A 21,516-nucleotide genomic window follows, 5' to 3' on the forward strand; every position below is an offset into this window, starting at 1 on the left:
GATGAAACCCTTCCGTGAACGGGGCTGACTTGCAGCAAAGCCGAGTCACAAGAAATACAGAGAAAGTAGGTCCTGTTGAATATGAATATCTAATCAAGTAGGGTCAGAAGCTGGCCACAACCCCATTCACTTCTTACATAAGCCATTCATTCATTTTTGCTTAAGCCACTAAGTAAAAAGTTGTTAGTAATTTACATATTTGTTTTCTTTGTATCTCATACAGACAGACCTCTTCAAGGCACAGCTCACATGGCCCTTTTAAAAAAAAATTTTTTTTTGAGTGCTTTATTTATTTCTGGTAGACAGACAGCGTGAGCAGGGGAGGGTCAGAGAGACAGGGAGATACAGAATCTGAAGCAGCCTCCAGGCTCTGAGCTAGCTGTCAGCACAGAGCCCGATGAGGGGCTCAAACCCACCAGCCGTGAGATCGTGACCTGACCTGAAGTCCGATGCCCAACCGACGGAGCCACTCAGGTGCCTCACATGGCCCTTTTATCTGTGCATTCAACCAAATCTACCTTGGGGCTCCATGCCCCCAATCCCCATGAAAGGAAAAGCAGCCACTCTTGGGTCTGGAAACCAAGTCCCCTGGGTGAGTTCATAGAATAACTAGGAAATGGATTCTTTGTCTGTGCCCTAACTCCCGGCAGCACCATCCCACTTGCCCATATGGTGCTCCTGGGTCACCTTTCAACCCCAGCGAGATCATCAAGAGGATGCAATTTACTGATAACTTCACAGTGGTACCAGAGAGGCCCCGAGGAGGCCCGCCAGACACCAAGGGTGCAAAACAATTTCAGGAGGCACTTGCTTGGTTCACGAGGGCAAGGGGGCTCCTTATAGTCTGCACCTGTGGCATCTGGCCCTCTTCTCCCCAGCCCTGGCCCCAAGTGGGGCCCTGGAGGATGTCTTTTCCTTCTCAGCTAGCAGCCCGTCCCTTCCTTGTCACCAGCTTTGCCACTGCGCACTGTCTGTCTCTGCCCTGACTCTTGCCCTGGGCTGTCCTGCCTGCTTCTCCCTGTCCTAGGAGAATTATTCCAACTTCTGGTCTTGGGAACTCTTTTCCCCGGGTTATGATCTCATCATACCTTTCAACTGGATTAATAGATCTTTTGTTTCTTCCACTCAACTATTTCAAATGCTTTCTGGCCACAAGCTTTGATGCCCCTGGATTAATTCCCCCACCCCATCTGGCCAAGCTTTGGGAAGTGACACCCAGATAGGGGTCTTAGCTCCACCTGCAGGCCCATAGTACTGTTGGGTGGAAGGTACTCCCCACCACTCCCCAGAATGGGAAGGCTGGTGGCCACCTTTAACTCCAGGTCAGGCAGGCCTTGGTAGTGTGAGATTTAGGGCCCTTCCCCATTCTTCCACCTCCACCCTCTTGCAGACCTCACCCCTACTTGTACCACAGCCTCAGTCTCCTAATGGGGCTCCCTTTCCCCTGGTCTAGATCCTTTGCTTCAGTTTCTGCTGGGTACATATGCCCAACCATATGGTAGTCAATCTCCTCAAATTCTTTATGGAATGGGGTGAAGTATAAATAAGTAGCCAAAGGAACAAATACTGGGTCTCCTGGCTCCCAAGCTTACCCATTTCACAGAGCCACAGCACAGAGAGAGAATCTGATCCTCCCACCCTCTGCCTTAACAGCCATCAGTGGGCTTCCAATAGAGCCCCCCACCCCTCATAGGGTCCCTTTCAAAGTGTGTTCTCTAGGCTGTTCCCTGATAAAACAAGAGTGAAATGCATGAAAAACGAACAAGCTGAGAACAGTCTATGTCCTAAAATCTTAGGACCAAGTTCTAAATCCATCAAGCCTCCCATGTCCGACCCCAGTTTCCCCTTCCAGCCCCTGCCTTCAGGCGCACCCTTTACTTGCGATTCCTGAAACACAGCCGACCGGCTAGTGCCTCTGCCTTTGAACATGCTGCCCGGTCCACCCTGTCCTGCCCCCAGTGCCATTTCTCCTTTCTCACATGTCAGGCTAAACGTGACACCCTCTTGGAAGCTGCATCGCCAGCCAATGCCCTTTCTAAGATGACTCACTTCTGTGCCTGTGCTTCCTCCTCCTTTCTGTCCTTAACAATTGACTGAGCACACATCCAGATGTCAACCCAGTGCGTGTGGGGATACTGCTGGGGGAAAATGAACGGTAGTAAGGTAGAAGACAGCATGAAAAGGGCAATTATCCAAGCTCAGGGTGAGCAGACTTCCTCCTGGCACTTTCTAGCCTTGATGGTGAGTTGCAGATCTGGTTCTTCTACCAGACTGCGACCTCACAGAGGGCCAGAGATGTATCTGTTCATATTTATACCTTAGCACCTAGTAGACAGCCTGCCACATATGAGGAAGCAGGCTGAAAAAATGTACTTCACGCGGGGCGCCTGGGTGGCTCAGTTGGTTGGGCATCTGAATTCAGCTTGGGTCATGATCCCCCGGTTTGTGGGTTTGAGCCCCGCGTCAGATCCTGACAGCTCGGACAGGGCCTGGAGCCTGCTTTGTATTCGGTGTCTCATTCTCTCTCTGCCCCTCCCCCACTTGTGCTGTGTTTCTGTCTCTCAAAAAAAAAAAAAGTACTCCACACAAGTGATGGATGTGGTTACAAGTGCTGAAAGTGGTGATCATTCTCTCTCTGCCCCTCTCCCGCTTGTGCTCTGTCTATCCCTGTCTCTCAAAAATAAAGAAATGTAAAAAAAAGAAAAATGTACTCCACGTGGTGGGAGTGGTGATTGTGATCAAAGCCAGTGGCCCCAGGATAGACATTTCCAGACTGAGTTGTGAGTTTAAAGCCACCTGTGGTGCTGCTGCCCAACCAGACTCCTAAATCAGCTCGGTGTCAAAGGATGGAGTGGTTTACGACTGCACTGTGACCTGAAGAAAGCTGTGGATTATTTATGGCACTGAAGTTTTGTGCAGAGAAAACAAGTTGAGTGTTTCCAGTAAGTGCTAGCAAATTGTGAAAACAAGGTAAACTGTGAGTGTCTGTGTATGATTTTTAAGTGGTATGATTGGGTTTTTGAAGCCATCTGCCTTGCTCAAGGGACCTGAATCCTGCTCTCTTGGCTGGACCAGCCCCTGCCCATTGTACCTGGACAGAAACCCATCCCAACCCCTACGTCAGAGGTGGGACCACTTGTAAGCTACTAACATCTTATTTAGAAATAAGAAAGGGGGCATAATTACAGGTATAAAGGAAATGTCTAAATTATGAAAGAGCTTAGGGTGAACTGGAAAATTTTCTAGGAAATCTGACTCAAGATCCACCAACAGACCCATACCAGAGAAAAAACCTGACTCGTCAAAAACGGCACCATTCGGGGTGCCTGGGTGGCCCAGTCAGTTGAGCGTCGGACTTCGGCTCAGGTAATGATCCCGCAGTTCGTGTGAGTTCGAGCCCCGTATGGGGCTCTGTGCTGACAGCTCAGAGCCTGGAGCCTGTCTCAGATTCTGCCCCTCCCCCACTCACACTCTGTCTCTGTCTCTCTCATGGATAAATAAACGTTAAAAAATTTAAAAAAAAAAACACAGCACCAGTCCCAGATAGTTTTTCAAGAAAGAAATAAACCCAAATTGCTTATGTTCTTGAACTGTTCTAGAGCAGAATGGAGAAATTATAGGGATAGGGTTTTAACGTTGACTGTGTACCTAATATGTGCCAGGCACTGTGCTAAGCAATTTGTGTGTGTGCGTGTGCGTGCGTGCGTGTGTGTGTGTGTACCAGTTCAAACAAGCTTACAAATTCACTGAAGATTAGTATAAAATGGATCAAAAAACTTAAAAGAAATTACACATAATCATAAACATTGATCACATTTATAAATATAGATAATAGCCTAAATAAGACAGTATTAAATGGAATCTAACTGTGAATTAAAATAATAGTATATCAGGACCAAACAGGGTTTTTTCTCCTGGGAATCAATAAATGGCTCAACATAAGGAAACATACTGCTGTATAATTCATCATACTGAAAGGTAAAATGACACCTTCACAGAATCCCAAGGAACACCCATTCTTGAGTTAAAAATAAAACAAAATAGCAGCCACAAAAATCTCATAGTAAGAGGGGCGCCTGGGTGGCTTAGTCGGTTGAGCGTCCGACTTTCGCTTAGGTCATGATCTCACGGTTCGTGGGTTTGAGCCCCGCGTCGGGCTCTGTGCTGACTGCCGGCTCAGAGCCTGGAGCCTATTTCAGAGTCTGTATCTCCCTCTCTCTCTGACCCTCCCCTGCTCACGCTGTCTCTCTCTCTCCTAGAAATAAATAAAAATATTAAAAAAAAAAAACAACTCATAGTAAGAGAGAAGAATGCGAAGGTGATTTTGTAAAGTTACCTAAGGAAGCCAATAATAAACAGCGTACTAAATAAGAACACATAAACTTTCTCATGAAAGCTAGGAATAAGATAAAGTTGCCTTTCCTGACCACTTCTTCACACTATTTAATATTCTAGCAGTTCTAGCTAATGAAACAAAGCTACAGAGAGGAAATATGCATAAATACTGGAGAGAAAAAGGTTTTATTGTTTGCAGAGGATATGATCGTTTACCTAGAAACTCCAAAAGAATCCAAAAAAATCGATTAGAAAATCTTACCAAAATGAAAGAGCTCAATCAGATGGCTAGTGTAATACGAATATACATGAATCAGGAGGCCTAGAGGATGTTCATGATAACCAGCTATAAATGATAATGGAACAGAGTTTATTCACAGGGCTATTCAATATTATAAATTCAACTATAATTTAAAAGTTCAAGAGGTATGTCAATAACACTATAAAACTCAAAAGCTATAATTAGACATGAGGCCAACTCTCCCCAGATTTAACACAATTTCAATCAAAATCCCAACGAATAAATATGTAAGTTCTGAAATTGCATAAACTGTAAGAACAGAAAAAAAAAGAAAAATGAGGAATAATGGGAATTTCATTTGCCCTATCAAACATGAAGCATTCCCTAGAGCAGGAAGGATTAGTGCAGGAATAGTCAGATCATTGGCCCAGGACAGATATTTACAAACATACTCATTACTTGGGTATTTAGTAGAGCATTAAAGGGTATTTCAGAACAAGGTAAGAGTGGATTATTCAATAAAAGTTGTTGAGAGAACCAGCTTTCCATTTGGAGAGAAAAGCAAAGTGAGAATCCTACTTTATACCATACAGAAAAATAAATTCCATATGAATTAAAGATTTAATTATAAACACAAAGCCATGAGATTATTAAAATAGAATATAGGAAAGTATTTTTAATATTGGCAGGGGGGAAAAGTCTTTCCTAGTAGGATTAAAGCCGGACACTTTAAAGGAAGAGACTGATGAACTGAATTCTATAAAACTAAAAACTTACACACAATACGTCCTAGGAAATGAAATGACAAAGGTCAACATGAGAAAACATTTGCACAGCTACTGGCTCTTGCAATTAAAGAGACTGATTTCTGGAAGGAAATAAAAACAAATAGGCAAAGGACTTAAGTAGGCAATTCACAATTGAAGAAAAGGCAATGGCCAATAAACATATAAAAAGCCACTAAACCTGAATCTTAACAACAAAGAAATCCAAATTCTAAGCGATACTATCTGTCTATTGAGGAATTTGCAGGAAATGCATTCTGGTAGTGCAGGTGGTAAAAGACCAGGCAGGAAGCAAGCCACTGTGAGTTTTTTGAGGAATGCAGTTCTGTGTCCCCAGTGGGCAAAGAATACCTTCACTTTTTGTGATCCCCAAGGAATCTACAGAATCTTACAGAAGCAATCTACTGGGAGTGGGGATAGTTCACATTTGTAGGCTACCTTTTTGGCTAAAAGAGGGAAGATAAGAATGTATAAGACTATATACCCCTATCTGTGAATATTTTCACAAAGAAACTCTGGAAGCACTCAAAACTGGCAACGATGGTTAACGGTGGATGGGGGAGGGAGGGAGAAATGGTAGGAATTAAGCAGATGGGGACAGAGTGGAATGGAGACTTGCCCCCTCACTTTATAAATGTTGTGACTTTTTGACATACAAATGTATTATCAAAAATATTGAATTAAAATCCTGTGCTGTTTAATAAAAAGAATTTTAACCGGAGTCGATAGGATTTCTTTCAAATAGACATTCTGAGATAGTATGGTGTGATGGTTTTGGCTTTTCAGACAGAAACGCACTACTTGCATCTCATCTAGAATCCACCTATACACCCCGACTCCATGGCTGTGATATGGAAAATTCCACTGTAGGACTTTCTAAGGGCAGTTTGGTAACATGTATCAAAGTATAAAATTTTCACACCCCTTCACCACTCAGCAATGGCATTTCCAACTTTATCCTGAAGAAATTATTGGATAAGTGTGTAAAGCGGTTTCTGCAGCTTTATTTAGGACAGAGGGAACCCGGAAACGATTACTATCTATTTGTATGAGACAGCATAAATTGCGGCCATGGCCACAGCACAGATGGTGCTGGTCTGAGGACCACACTTTGAGTTGCAAGACCCTAGACACTCCTTATCCCACGTTCCCAGCTATGTGCCTCTTTGGATCTCTGCTCCCTGCACCTTCTGCCTGTATCTGGGATGTGCCACCCCACCATGGGCCGGCCGGCTCACCTAGTCAGCATAGGGGTGCGGTGGTTGGGGTTGGAGCAGAAGATGCTGTTGGACTTCCGCGTGCCATCTAGAAACTCGCGCACCGACTGGCTGCGGAGCTCTTCCAGGGGCCGGGCCTCGTGCTTGAGGAACCACTGGTGCGCCTCGAAGCACTTGGCACAGAGGAGCTGCTCACACTCGAAACACCAGAAGTCGGCAGTCTCTTTGCAACGGGTACAAAGTGCCTGCGCGTCCACGATCTGCCTGTACACCGACAGGCGCCGCTGCAGACTCTCGAAGAAGACGTTATCCAGGGCCAGCGAGTCCGCGCCTGCGGGCCCGGGCGCCTGGCAGATGGGGCACTGCATGCCTGGCGCCCCCAGGCATCCCGAGCACAGCGTGTGCAGACAAGGCAGCAGTTTGGGGCACTTGGCTTCTACCTGGCAGCCCTGGCAGCGCAGGAACTGGAACTCCTCCTCCACGGCTTTCTGGGGGACCAGAGACGGGGACCAGAGAGATGCGGGTGAGGCCTGACATCCAGAAGTCCCCACCCACCGCACCCGTTCCTGTGGCTGGAGGCTGGAATGGGACTCCATACCCCATTGCAGGCAGGATGATACAAAACCGAGGCTTCCCAGCACCCCACTCTCCCACTCATCAAGCCTTCCAGCTCTCCCTCCACAATTTACTGAGCATCTGCTTCCCCTAGGCCCTGAGATACCTGGATGGATGGGATAAATCTCTGCCTCCGATGAACTCCGTTTAGAAAGGAGACACACTAAAGTGTACCTCATTTAACATCGTATAAAGTGCTTAATACGGTTTGGTGGCTCCTCAAAAAGTTAAACCATATAAACTCAGAAATATCATTCCTAGATGTGTTTCCCAAAAGAACTGAAAACAAGTAGTTGTACACCCATGTTCCCAACATCATTATGCACAATAGCCAAAAGGCAGAAATAACCCAAGTGTCCATCAATAGATGAATGGATAAACAAAAGTCGTCTACATGTGCAACGGGATATTCAGCTTTAAAAAGGAAGGAAGGGGGTGCCTGGCTGGCTCCGTCTGTAGAGCACGTGACTCTCCATCTTAGGGTTGTGAGTTTGAGCCCCATACTTGGTGTCGAAGTTACTTAAATATAAAATTTTAAAAATAAAATAAAAAGGAAGGAAGTTCTCTTACATGCTACGAGAACCTCGAAGACATTATGCTAAGCAAAATAAGCCAAACCACAAAGGGACAGATACTGCATGGTGCCACTTTCTAGACTAGGCAAAGTCACAGCAACAGAAAGTAGATTGGTGGGAGAAGGAGTTACTAAGGAGCTACTGCTTAAAGAGTACAGTTTCTGTTGCCAGTGATGAAAGAATTCTGGAAATAGAGGGTGGTGATAATTACTCAACATTGTGAACATACTTAATGCCACTGAAAGGTACACTTAAAAATGCTTAAATTGGGGCACCTGGGTGACTCAGTCAGTTAAGCCTCCGAATTCGGCTCCAGTCATGATCTCACGGTTCATGGGTTCGAGCCCTTCGTTGGGCTCTGTGTTGACAGCCAGCTCAGGGCTTGGAGCCTGTTTCAGATTCTGTACCTCCCTCTCTCTGTGACCCTCCCCTGCTCATGCTGTCTCTCTCTCTCTCAGAAATAAATAAAACATTTAAAAAAGTGCTTAAGTTTTTGGAGCACCTGGCTGGCTCAGTTAGAAGAGCATGCAACTCTTGATCTCAGGGTTGTAAGTTCAAGCCCCATGTCGGGTGTAGAGATTACTTACAAAAAACAAAATCCTTAAAAACATGGTGAGTTTTATGTTATGGATATTTTACAGCAAAAAAAAAAAGTGCTTAACACAGTACCTGGCACATGAGTGTTCAGAATTAAGTAAGATTACTCCTAGTTGTAATAATGCAAATAAAAAAAGTTACGGCAAAAAGGTGCTTTCCTGAAAGCGAGCCAAAGGACCTGGAAGAACATACAGCAAGTGATATAAGTAGCTCCTTCAGGGAGCTGGGGCATTTGCCCCAGAGAGGACTGAGGCAAGATTCCAGGAGGAGGACCTAATAACCCCCTTGTGGGCGGGGGCTGTGCACCCGAGGTGGTCCAAGAGAAAGATCCTGGAGGTATCTTAGCAAAGAAACCACCACGGGAACTGTGAGGCCTTAGCCAAGACAATTCTCTCATCTGGGCCAGCTTCCCACTTCCTGATCTGGGAACTCGGTTTTGGGTTTTGTCACACCTGGGACGTGCCCCTGGCCCCAGGCCTGCGAAATAGGGCATCCTCCCTAACCCGTGGCCCTTCATCTGAGGCAGGGGCTTAGGAGGCAAAGCGCCAGGGTGGGCATCTTGACCCCTGCTCGTGGAGAATCGTGAAGAATCACAGGCCGGAGAGGCTCCCCTAACTCATCCTGGTCCCCTTTTCTGCGCTCACTTCCCGCTACCCCAGCCCAGAGGGTCGGCACCCGATGTCCGCTTTTCTCGCTGTGGCACTCTTTAAGGCACTTGGCCAAGTTGCCCTCTCCCTTCCCACCGCTCCCCGCAACTGACCAAATCAACGAAGTCTAAACCCCATCTCCCCAAACCCAGTAGTACCTCCGTGGGGCTGTGGCTGGGGCTGGGCTGGTGGCCTTCGGAGACGGACTCCGGGGGAGGCATGGTGGGTGTGGGGGGCCGGGCGGGGTCTTGCTGGGGACCCGGAGATCGGGCGAGTGCAGGCTCCCGCTGCATGGATCACAGCACAGTTTCGATTCTGGGTTTTGAGCTTGAGGGGAGGGAGGAGAAACGGAACGAGAGGCAGGCGCCAGAGGGCCAAGTCTCTGGAGTCGCTGCGAGTCAGTCTGAAAGGGGCGGTGCCCGCTGAGGGCCCGCCTCCCGAGAGGAAGTGAGACAGAGCGGAGGGGAGGTTCTAGGGGCGGAGAGGCCGGCTTGTGGGATTTGAAGACACGCCCAGGGCCGGAGGAAGGGATGGGAGGAGAGGAGTAGATGTTCTACAGACCTGGGGGTAAAGGGAATGTAGCAGAGCTGAGCTGGAAAGGGAGCAGCGCTCGTCCTTGGCTTTGAGGGAGGGGAGGGGAGGGGGGCACAGAGATGAGCCACAGGTGGCCCTGCTTTGGGAGAACCCTAGGTCTAGTAGAAGAGCAGTTACCCAAACAGAGGTTTTCATACACTCTTGGGACTGGCTGGAAAGGAGATTCTCAGGTGGCACTTGAAGGAACGGGAAGGAGGGTGGGTGGTCGCCAGGATTTAGGGGTGGGGGGAAGCTTGGAACGGCACGTGCAAAGGCATGGAGGTTTGACACAGGAGAGCCTGTTTGAGTCCTTTTCAGATTTAAGAGGGGACCCATGAGTGACATCAGAGCCAAGGAGATGGACCAGCTCTGTGGGCAACGAGAGTGAGTTTAGAACCCAGGAACATGACCCAACATGCATGCTGGGATGGTCACTCTGACAACCTGAAACAGGTGGCCTGCTCTAGGACAACGGCTATGGGATGCAGAGGAGGCATCTGAGCCAAAGACACTGGGAGGTCACTGAGTGGAGATGAGGGGGACAGGACGATGCCTTGGGTGACAGTTGGAAAGGCTGGTAAGTCTGAGGCAATGGTGGCAGGCAGGCTGGGAGGGGGAGAACTGGTGAGGAGATATGAAGACCACAAGGAGAGCAAATCAGCTCTTGGCCGAAGGAGAAGCATGCCAGCTCCCAGCTGGTGAGGGGAGAAAGCGCACTCCTCACTGGGGCCAGGCCCCTGGCTTCAAACATCAAACCATCCCAACCACTGTGCTAATTGCTGTATACAATTCTGCGCTCACTTCCAGCTTGGAGCAGACTAGGGATGGTGCTAGGACCTTGCGCTTGTAAAACTTATTGTCTGGGGTGTGGAGGGAAAAGGGAATGGCTGGGAGACCCAACTTCCCAGGAACTGTGTGAGGCCTCAGGGGCCTACCCTACCCACCAGCCTGCCCAGTACCCACCAGGGCTTTAGAATCAGTCCATCAAACTAGGAAAAGCCAAAGATGGTGAGCAGCATCTGCAGAAAGGACGTCGAAGAGACCTGGCTATGGCTGGGGTGTGAGGGGTCTGAGGAGGCAGGACTGGCATGTGGCTGAGACAAGGAAAGTTTTATTAATTTCTTAGCTCACTTTTTTTTATTATTTTTTAAAATAGTTTATTGTCAAGTTGGTTTCCATATAACACCCAGTGCTCATCCCCACAACTGCCCTCCTCCATGCCCATCACCCCCTTCCACTCCCCCCACCCCATCTGCCCTCAGTTTGTTCTCGGCATTCAAGGCTCACTTTTTTTTTATGTTTATTTATTTTTGGGAGAGAGAGACAGAGTGTGAGTGGGGGAGGGGCAGAGAGAGACACACACAGAATCTGAAGCAGGCTTCAGGCTCTCTGAGCTCTCAGCGCCGAGCCTGATGCAGAGCTGGAACCCATGAACAGCGAGATGGAGACCTGAGCTAAAGTCGGTTGCACCCAGGCGCCCCCTCTTTGCTTACTTTGAAAGACACCCTGCCCAAACACCATATTGAAAGTCAATGCTTCCCGGAGTAAATTCACCATTTGCATTTAGATTTTCTAGAGCCGGGCGGGGGGAGCAGGGAGGCAGGGCTCCAGCGAGTTCGGTCCTCCCGGAGCAGGGGGCGCTGTGCGCCGGGGGGAACCAGGCCGAGCTAGCCATCTCCTCCTGCGCCGCGGCCCGGGAAACCGGAAACGGCCCCTGCCGGCCGGGGGCAGGCTTGGGGAGCGGCCGGCTGCTGNNCAGGCTCGGCAGGTCTGGGTACCGGGCGCTGCCGTTGGGGGACTTTGACCGTTTCCAGCAGTCGAGCTTCGGTTTCCTGGGCTCGCAGAAGGGCTGCTTGTCCCCGGAGCGGGGCGGCGTGGGGCCGGGGGCCGGTGAGTGGCCGCCCAGCACAGCGGACCCGGCGCGCGGACCGGCCGGCACCCTCTGGAGTCAGCCAGTCTGGCGCCCTCGCACCCTAAGAGGAGGCACCGGGAGTGGCCCCGATGTGGGGAAGGGCCTGGACCGAACACTGGGATGCTAGCGCTCCTCCGCCCTCCCTAGGACTGCTGGGCTGTTGCCCCGGAGCTCTCTCATCTTTTAACAGGCCTCACGCCCCTGATTTCTCCTCTCGACTCTTATCAGGCCTTTAAGCCTGGGAAGGGATTTCACATTCCCGTTTTGACCAGAAAAAACCCAGGGTCTAGGTATAGCAGGTCACCGGCGCGCCAAGGGCACTTTGGCCACAGAGAAATGGCAGCGTCTTCAACCCAGTGACTGCTTCTGCATGTCCGGAGCTAAAGCAGCTACCCGTTTCCTGGTAGATAGCGACCGGAGACAAAGGCAGGCCTCAGGCTGCCTTTTGGGTCAGCTCTGGTCCTCTTGCTCCAGAGCTTGCGTGGTTCCCCAGGGCCAGATCCCACATGCCTCAGTCCGACAATAGAACCCTCCTGTAAGGATAGGCGACCTGTCTATCCAAGGGTTTCTTTCCTGCAGCAGCCACAGGAGTCAGAGCCAGGCAGTCTCCTAGGGCTCCGAGAGCCCAGAGGGCATGGAGTTCCTGGGAGGAGCCAGCAGAGGCTCCTATCTGCCTCCTGTCCAGTCTTGTGATGGGAAGGAGAGCAGAGGGTAATCATCCTAGATTCTGGGGCTTTCGCAACTCCACTTTCATTCTGGGCTCTTGGTTCTCCAGGGGCCAGGACCTCTGTCTCAGATGTGGCTGTCTTCCTAGTTCCACCTCCCATCTGAAGCTGCTTGGAGTGAAGCATTCAGTAGTCCTTAGGGCATTAAAGGGGGTGAATTGTGAGCCAGAGACGAACATCTTCCCTGTCCTCCCTGTTGAGCCATTAATGCTTCATCCCTTTAGGCTAAGGTATTATCTCCAAAAGGATGTCCCTGAAAGCAGGCTTCTGGGGCTGATGGTAGAGGAGGAATGTTGTATACCATCCGCATTCCATTCAGCCCAGCACGGTGTGTACAGATGCCAGGCGCTCTCTATCAGACAAGGGAATTGATCCAGATACCCAGTGAGGAGAGCATCCCATGGACTGGCTTCTCACATCTAATGGCTCTTGCCTGGCAGAGACTGGGACTTGTGGGAGTGGGACTCTGAGAGGGATTAGTTTTGATGTGTAGGAGGAGGGAACCCCCGTAACTAGCATCTGGTTCAAGATATGGGAGTACTAGGCAAGGAGGTGACTGAGAGCCCTGAAAAGGAAAGAACCGATGAAGGGGGCTGGGGGGTGGGGTGGGCAAAAGTTACGCTTGACCAAGTTCATTTAGTCTGCTGCTATCCTACCAGAACCAGTGGCATTTCTTGATTGCCTTTGCTCTCCTGTCCCCAGATGCACCTCAGAGCTGGCCTTCCTACCTCTGCCATGGCCTCATCAGTTTCCTGGGGTTCTTGCTGCTGATGATCACCTTTCCTGTTTCTGGCTGGTTTGCTTTGAAGGTAAGGCTGGCCAGGTCACCCTCAGGGTGGTTGGGCCACACTGAAAGCTCTAGCTTTGTTGGATGAATTCCCCGTTCTCCATCCCCTTCCCCTAAATATTAGATTATCACACCCTGATGAAATGGGCTAGTCAAAGATTGTTCATTTGCATCTTTCAGATGAGGAAACAGGGGCTCAGACTTGCTCAAAGTCATACTGGGAGCCAGTAGATATTCAGCAAGCCTTCCCAAATTCCCAAGTCCTGGGGTCTGGACATTGGCTTGATGGTACATGCGGATATCTTGGCCATATCTTCCTTTCTTTGGGTTAGGTTAAAATTTGAAATGAAAAACACTCAACTTGGCCCAGCAGGTAATGAGTAATAGGAATTCGGGCCTGGTTTTCAACAAGGGCTTGTGCAGAGGGGAAAAAGATGAACTTCCGTTAAGGATCACATCTGAGAGCTGCAGTGAAGGTGGAAGCCCAGGAAGGCCTTGCCCTTTGTGTGGCCCTAGGCAATAGTTAACTTTTCTAGAAAGCCTTTGGGTTTGGTGTGGTTGGGGAGGAAGCCTATGAAGGTCCTAAATCCTCGTCCTACAACTGCCACTGAAACAAATACTGTGTGACTTGGGGCAAGTCACTTTGCCTCTCTGGGCCTTCATTTCTCAACTGGGACATACTTACTTCAAAAATTGGTAAAGCCCTTTGCTTGGGGTTGGAGTCATTCAGAACTATATTCACATCTTGGCTTTTCACATGGGGTCTCGGAGATTTTTGAGTAAGTCATTTAATCTCTCAGAGCCTTGGTTTTCTTTCTAGAAAGATCTAAGACTAACTGACACCAACCAAAGCAAGGGAGAGAGAGGTGGGGGGGATCCTGCCAGCCGCTGTTGTCTGTCTAGGCTCAGCGTTTTCACCCCTCTCCCTTGCTCTTGTGAACAGATCGTGCCCACCTATGAGCGGATGATCGTGTTTCGACTGGGCCGGATCCGCACCCCTCAGGGTCCTGGCATGGTTCTGCTCCTGCCCTTCATTGACTCCTTTCAGCGGGTGGATTTGAGGACACGAGCTTTCAATGTCCCTCCTTGCAAGGTGCGGGGCTTCTTGGCTCCCTTGGACAGAGAGAGGGGGTGCTGGTGCAGAGTGTATTGTGGGAGCTGGTACCTTGGTGTATGAGTAGCCGTCGGGGTTGCGGTGGGGGAAGTGACCAGAACATTGAGGATGGAGGTGGAAGGACGTCCTTGCTTCATGTACCTAACCCCATGCACCTGAGGACGTAGTTTTCCCCTTGAGGAGCTAGGTCCCTGGTGGGTGGGTCAAGCTGGGTGGTCTCAATGGGCCCGACCTCCCAGCAGCACCAGCCCCTTGAGTGTCTCCTCTTTCATGCCCCTCCCCCCCCAATAGCTGGCCTCTAAGGATGGGGCTGTGCTGTCTGTGGGCGCCGATGTCCAGTTCCGCATCTGGGACCCCGTACTATCTGTGATGACTGTGAAGGACCTGAACACAGCCACACGCATGACGGCCCAGAATGCCATGACCAAGGCCCTGCTCAAGAGGCCTCTGCGGGAGATCCAGATGGAGAAGCTCAAGATCAGCGACCAGCTCCTGGTAGGCAGCTCCTCACACGGTAGAGGTCAGTGGTGGGCACCTGGGCCTGGCTCTGCCTTCCAGAGCACTTTGAGCAAAGTGCCAGATCACTCTGGGCCTCAGTTTACCATGTGTCCTAACTTCTGAAGAGCCAGTGGTGTGGGTGGGACTGTGAGTTGAGGAACAGAAAATGGATGCAGACGATAGCGGTCCTGGGTGAGCCCGTCTTAGAGAAGCAAAGGGGAGGGGAGTGGCCCGCCAGATTCCTGGGCCCTGCCTCACCACTGGGGTTTTACCCTGCCCTGCCAGCGTGGCCGGGAGCCATTGGGCCTCACAGGCAGGCCTCTTGCCAGTCACCTTCTGGGGAATTCCAGGCTCGTGTGCACCATGTGCATTTTGGGGACAGAACAAAGGGACACGGGGACCTTTTTCCTGCCTCTTCTCCGTGCATGAGTAATGATCTACAGCAGAATTCCCCTCATGTCCCTTCTGTGACAAGATGGGGCAGAAGTGAATACGCATGTGGCAGCACGTCCCCTGCTCCCCATGCTCACCATGTGCTTTGTCCCATGTCCCAGTGGACCGTGGTTGAGGTTTCCCCTTGTTCCCCTGGGCTTCGTTTTCCCCCGGGGACTTGGGGGGAGAGGACAGGAGGGGTGGGGTGATGCCAGTCCCTTCAGGAGGTGGATCAGCTGCGTGAGGGAAACTCCTCAAGAAATCCTGCTGTGATGGTGACCACAGCGCTCACGTGCAGAGCATTTTCTAGTTTACGGGCCCCTTTGCCTGCCCAGGCGTAGCTCTGCTTTACCTTTTGCTGCGAGAGGGCTGGATTATCACTGTTTTAATTCAGAGGGAGGACCCTAAAAGCTCAGAAACTATTTAAAAACATTTTTTTAATGTTTGTTTCTTTTTGAGAGAGAGAGAGCATGAGCAGGGGAGGGGCAGAGAGAGAGGGAGACACAATATGAAGCAGGCTCCAGGCTCCAAGCTGTCAGCACAGGGGGCTCGAACCCACAAATCCCAAGATCATGACCTGAGCCGAAGTCGGAGGCTTAACTTGCTGAGCCACTCAGGCACCCAGGGCTCAGAAACTATTTGAGATGCCTCTAACAGTCTCGGTCAAGGACAGGGCTAGCCTAGAAGCAGATCACCTGCCCTCCCATCCCACACCCCTCCATCCAGTGCTCCATCTTCTACAGTTGATACCACTTTTTATTTATGAAACCACATTCCATTTTAATGTGCTTTTCAGAGAAGACTGATCTCCGTCATTGCTGTCAAGAGCGGGGAAGGGAAGAAACCAGAAAGCCAGATGTGTTATGCAACAGAGCCGAAAAGAGGCAGTTTGGGGGGGTCAGTCCCACAGCAGGATGTTAGTCATTTAGGGCCTGGTGCCGGGCGTGAGTTGGCGCCTGGTAGGATAGGGTCAGGGGCCTGTGGTTAAAACGAAATCCCAGGAAACCCGGCATGCCTCCCCGGAGCCCTGGTCAGCCGGGAGTGTCTCGTTCCCAGTCGCCTTCTTGCCTACTTCCCCCTTGGAGGGGTGCACACTCCCCACTGCCCCTTGCGGGCCCTCCCTTAGCTGCTTGCTCACTCTTCTGCAGGCTGGTTGCTTCCCCTTCACTGCCCACCCCACCCCACGTTCCTCTGCTGCAGCCTCTCCTCTTGCTCCTGGCCGGGGGTGGCGGGGGGGAGGTGGCAGCCACTCCAGGACAAGAGCCCTTTCAGCACCTCCAGTGTCACCTCTTCTACCTGCTCTACCTCGGTGCTATTTTTGCTGCCAGTTTCCTTGGAGACTCCACCTGCCAGGGCGGTGCTTTGGGTCCAGGGCTCGGCTCCTGCCTCCGCTAGTCCTCCCTCCTCTCCTTTCCGTGTGGGCAAAGCCTCTGCCGCCACCCGGCCCCTCCTGGCTCCCACCTGCCCCTCTCCTGCCCTTCAGCATGTCCTCAGTGTAGGCCTCCTCCAGGCCCCTAAGACAGATAGCAGCATGACCTCCCTCCTGCCTGCCCTGGGCTGTGTTTCAGTCCTGCGCTCGCTTCACCCGCTTCACCCGGCGGTAGCCTTTCACTCTGGGGACCCTCCTCTCACTCTCAGACCCTCTGCTTCCCTTGGCTCCCACTGTTCCACAGCCCACTTTTCCTCCTTGCTTCCAGCTCACTCGCAGTTACTCCTTGTTCTCCTGCCCTTCAGTTTCCAAGTTTCTGTCAATGGCCTCCTCTTGTCTAGGACCGCCCGGGGGAGCTCGTCCACCTGCACGTTGGGCTACCTCTGGACACCATTTACAGCTCTCTGCTCTAGCCCTACTCCTGCGCCCTGGACCCTGTGTACCCCCAGTGTGGCCCCTGTTGGAGAGTTGGCCGTTCCAAAGTTATCATCCATCCCCTCGCCACCCCCCAGTCTGTGTGTCCGTCTGTGCTTGCTGTCTAGAGGAGCACCCAGTCTCACGATCCACATAGGAACCCACACCAGAAACCCGACTGCTCACCGCTTCCCTCATTGCACATGCAGGCAGCCACCGAGCCCACTGCTGTTTCTCTGGTGTCTTGCTGTAGCTTTCTGTAGTTTACGGGGTTGTGCTCTGGCCTCTGTGTATCTTGGCTTCCAGCCACCTCTCTGCCTGACGCCAGATCCAAATCATTTCTGCCTGTAGTTTGAAACAGTGTCTTACCTGGCACTCCACACCTGCGCCTTCGGCCCCCTTAACTCCAGTGTCCACACAGCAGCCGGGAGGATCTCCTGACAAGCACCCTGTCACCTCCCTGCTAAACTCCTCTCTGGGCTCCTGTGTGTCAGATTAGACCCAGTGAACCGTGGCAGATCCACCCTGAGCCCTCAGCTGGCTCCGGTCTCCCAACCCACCTGCTGGGCTAGCTCTGTGGACTTAACGCTTCCCCGAACATTCCAGGTTCTCCCGTCTGGGCTTCTGCACATGCTGTTCCCATTGCCTGGAAGAGTCCTTTTTTCGGGGTTCCCGGACCCATTTCCAATTTGAGGGGAGGGTTCCCACACACAACACCAAGCAATTTTTAGACACCAGGAGAGTGTCCAAGAATTCAGCTCAGTTCTGACACTATCTACCGGGAGACAGCATCACCAGATCCCCTGGGTTGAGGTCTGCGTCCCACAGGACTGCCCCCCACGCCTCACTAAAGATGCCAGTCCTGAGCCCCAGGCTGTTAGCGGTGCTTCTGACCTGCCAGCTGCAGACCGGAGGTTCCGGCGACCTCCCCGGTTCTCCTGCTAGAGCGGCTCCCAGGACTCCGGGGGACACTGAATGTTCCCCGGTTTCTTAAAACATAGAAGATATGACTCAATAGCCAAAGAGATACACAGAGCGTGGCCTGGGGAAGGGGCACGGAGCTCCCACACCCTCTGCAGACACACCGCTCTCCCCACCCCCCTGGTCTTCACCAGCTGGGGAGCTCTGGATCCTAGGTCTCTTGGTGATTTTAGGGAGGCTTCTGAGCACTGAAAGTTCCGACTCTCCAGTCACATGGCTCCTGGCAGCCAGCCCCCACCTTTGGGTAGGCTCCAAAATCACCTTTGCCATCAGAACCAGAGACACCTTTATCACTTTTCTCACAGGCAATTGCAAGGGTTGTAGGAGCTGGGAGCCAGGAACAGAGCAAATGCACAGAAGTGTGTTTTGATGATTTAAATGCTCAGATGTGTATTTCGTGTAACACCACCATCCTCGTTTCTGTTAGGCCCTGTCACCACTCTGACTGCCCTCCCAGCACCTGTGCTCCGCCCTGGGCCTCCGGGGGGTCAGCCCCTCTCCCAGTTGCTCTTCACCAGCTTCGCACAGCACGCTTGCAGTGGCCCTCGGGGGAGCTTGTCCTGGGAGGCTGTGGTACCTCCAGCCCAAAGAAGAGGCCCCCAGAAAGCCTTGCTGATTTAACCGCATTTCTCCCCATGCTGTTTTCCAGCTGGAAATCAATGATGTGACCAGGGCCTGGGGGCTGGAGGTGGACCGAGTGGAACTGGCAGTGGAGGCCGTGCTCCAGCCCCCCCAGGACAGCCCAGTGGGGCCCAGCTTGGACAGCACCCTCCAGCAGCTGGCCCTCCACTTCCTGGGAGGAGGCCTGTCCTCAGGGCCAGGAGGGGCCCCACCCCCAGGGCCAGGTGAGGAGCCCCAGGGAAGAACTGGGAGGTGCTCAGCAGGGCTCTCAGCTTGGTGTCCTGCACAGGCTCCACTTTGCCACTTGTCCCCCTACCTGAGCTCAGTCCCTGTGCACAGTGCACCCCTGCCCAGCTGCTCAGCCAGCCCCACTGTAAAGCGGACCAGAGCTAAGCAGCAAGAAGAGCCCAGGTACCTGAATGAGTAGAGGCCTTTGGGAGCCTCTGTGGGAGGAAGTGACAGCACTGGGAAAGGATTTTACTCTCAGGGCTGGAGTAGCTTAGAAACAGAGTCTAGGGGGTAAGGCTGAAAACCTAAGGGCTGCTTCTTAGCAGAGGTGGAAGTTGCACTGAGGCCTGAAGGGCATGTAAGAGGAAGCTGCCAGGAGAGGTATGGAGGTCACGGTGACCCTGATCTTGGCAGCACACTCACTTTCTCCTCTCTGCCTCCTTCCCCCACCCTGTCGGCCCCCCCCCAGCGGACACTGTGGAGATGGTGAGCGAAGTGGAGCTGCCTGCCCCTCCCGGCAGTGCTGGTCCCAGCCCGAAGCAGCCGCTGGCCGAGGGGCTGCTGACTGCCCTGCAGCCCTTCCTGTCGGAGGCCCTGGTCGGCCAGGTCGGGGCCTGCTACCAGTTCAATGTCCTCCTGCCCAGCGGTACCCAGAGCATCTACTTCCTGGACCTTACTACAGGTGCCACCGCCTTCCCCACCCTCTCTGTCACACCCCCCTCCCGCCCCCGTGGTCCTTTTTAAAGTTGCTCCCTGCTCCCGCCAACAGTTTGGTCAGGGGCTCAGGCACCATGTGCAGTGACTGTCTCCCTGCCCCGCCCTCGTCAGCGGGACAGTCTAGCGGCTTCCTACACCAGGAGCCGCACATGGAGTGCAGGCCTCCCGCACGCCAGGCTCTAGGCCAAGCCCTTGCTGTGCATTATCTCGCCTGCTTCTCACCACGAGATCTCTGATTTTGGGATGATCGTTTTGCCAATTTAGAAGCCAAAGCCCTGAGTGGTCTCACAGCGAAGAGGACTTGAACCCAGGGAATTAGAACCCGAACACATAACTACTGCTCTCCCCTCCTCCCTGCTGCATAGCCATGTCCCTACTAACACTCAGTTTTCTCTCGCCACACAGGGCACGGGAGAGTAGGACACGGGGTGCCTGACGGCGTCCCTGACGTGGTGGTGGAGATGGCTGAGGCAGACCTGCGGGCCCTTCTGTGCAGGGAGCTGCGGCCCCTGGGGGCCTACATGAGTGGGCGGCTAAAGGTGAAAGGCGACCTGGCCGTGGCCATGAAGCTGGAGGCTGTCCTCAGGGCCCTAAAGTAGCAGCCTTGGTTGACTGTCCATAGCCCAGCCCTGAATCTGGCATCAAGCCAGGCAGGCATCTTGGAGGAGGCGGCACCGGTGCTGCACCTTGGATTGTTGAAGCCCGGAGAAGTTTCATCCCCAGCCAGGAGCCAATGAATGGAGGCTGGCACACAACAGGCTGGGAGAGACTGAGTCAGGCCACCCTGCCTTTCTCCCCTCCAGTTGTTCTCTGGACAAGCCTTTGCCCATCCTGGTCTCCTGCTGGGTGCCCAGCCCTGAGCTGAGTACACGGTGTGATGACAGGTGACTGGAGACACAGGGCCCGTGGAAGCAGTCTGACCGCAGCTGGGTGGGTGCCAGTGTGAGGGAGCAGGGCGTGTGGCTCAGGTCCCAGCTCCAGAGCAGGGATCAGAGAGGTGGAGTCGGGGAGAAGGCAGGCCACTGCAGGGCAGGGATTTGGGGCCTGGGCTGGGCCCGCCTCCCTGGTTGCAGTGTGGGCCCAGGCTAGCGGGTGGTGGGGATGGGAAAGCGTGGGGCCTGCTCTGCCGCCGGCCCTGCCCCTGAAGACGCCTTGAGTCCTGACTAATTGGCCAGCTCCGTCTTGCATGCCTGGCGGGCTGGGGCCCAGGGCAGCATGTCGGAGAGCCCTGCTGTTCTGTGCTTTTTACCAGAGATTTGCAAACTACCAATAAATGTGCTGTTTACACTTCCTGGAGAGTAGTGGGGGCACTGGGTGGACTGGGGGGTTCCTGAGGCCATTTCCCTACTGCCCCCCAACCCCAGGCAAGAATGAGGGTTTGGAGGCTGACACGCCCTCGAGATACACTTGAACCACCCGCAGTTCCCCTACCTGCCAAGGGTTTCAAAGCCCCTGGGGCAGGTGCTGGGCACTCTGTTCTCTTTAGGGCAGAGGTTTGCCAGGGAAGAGAGGGAATGGGTGTGTCAGAGCTGGGGCTGCCAACAGCCTCCTGAGGGGCCGGGTAGGGGCTCTGATCACATTCAGGAGCCACTGTCAGTTCCCCTTATCCTGTTACACCCAGGTCACTCTTTCTCCACCAGCAGAAGGGAAGGAAACAGAAGGAACTGGGCCTGGAGGCCTGGCCGCGGCTTTCTGCTCCAGTGGTCCAGCCCAAACCCCAGGGACCCCAGAGAAGGGGACTTTTACTTCTTCAGCCCTAAGAAATGAATCTCACTTCCTGGAAAGTTTTGTGGCGGGGGGGGAAAGCCACAGAAACCCGGACCTCTCCTTTTGAGAAGCAGCCTCTGGCTTGTCCTCTGGCACCAGGCCTTTCCCCTCGGGGCTTCCCCCCCCCGCCCCCCAGCTCCCCTGGCACCAGGCTCCGTTGGTTTCTGCCAGTGCCTACCCTTTCCTCCTCCTGTAAGTCTTCCCAGCCTATCCTGCGTAGCCTGTGGGCTCAGGTTTCAGCTACGGGGCCGTCCTGGAGAACCAGAGCCCCAGGCCGCTGCCCCCGCTCTGCTGCTCTGTCCCCTC

General features: G+C 52.7%; 2 protein-coding genes across 11 annotated transcripts in view; one reads left to right on the plus strand and one right to left on the minus strand.

The window, feature by feature from the left end:
- PML (PML nuclear body scaffold) overlaps window positions 1–9,401 on the minus strand; it is a 38,709-nt gene extending 29,308 nt beyond the window's left edge. For all 9 annotated transcript variants that reach the window (XM_077745911.1, XM_077745902.1, XM_077745919.1 and 6 more), the window contains exons 1-2: window positions 9,171–9,401; window positions 6,600–7,066 (exon numbers count right to left, since the gene is read on the minus strand). In XM_077745911.1, coding sequence (XP_077602037.1) covers window positions 6,600–7,066; window positions 9,171–9,305 — 602 coding nt within the window. In that variant the 5' untranslated portion in view covers window positions 9,306–9,401. The remainder of the gene's footprint in view (window positions 1–6,599; window positions 7,067–9,170) is intronic.
- A 1,989-nt stretch (window positions 9,402–11,390) lies between these two features.
- Window positions 11,391–20,733, plus strand: STOML1 (stomatin like 1). 2 transcript variants are annotated; one of them, XM_077745978.1, is made up of 7 exons: window positions 11,391–11,475; window positions 12,925–13,031; window positions 13,953–14,102; window positions 14,415–14,618; window positions 18,527–18,722; window positions 19,196–19,408; window positions 19,849–20,733. In XM_077745978.1, the coding sequence occupies exons 2-7, from the start codon at window positions 12,993–12,995 to the stop codon at window positions 20,040–20,042; spliced, it is 996 nt and encodes a 331-aa protein (XP_077602104.1). In that variant the 5' UTR covers window positions 11,391–11,475; window positions 12,925–12,992; the 3' UTR covers window positions 20,043–20,733. The 2 variants fall into 2 exon arrangements, with proteins under 2 accessions (XP_077602104.1, XP_077602100.1); XM_077745974.1 differs by lacking the exon at window positions 11,391–11,475 and adding an exon at window positions 12,133–12,208.
- Window positions 20,734–21,516: the final 783 nt, after the last annotated feature.

Source organism: Crocuta crocuta, unplaced genomic scaffold (assembly GCF_008692635.1).
Source record: "Crocuta crocuta isolate KB4526 unplaced genomic scaffold, BGI_CrCroc_1.0 scaffold130, whole genome shotgun sequence".
Lineage (NCBI taxonomy): Eukaryota > Metazoa > Chordata > Mammalia > Carnivora > Hyaenidae > Crocuta > Crocuta crocuta.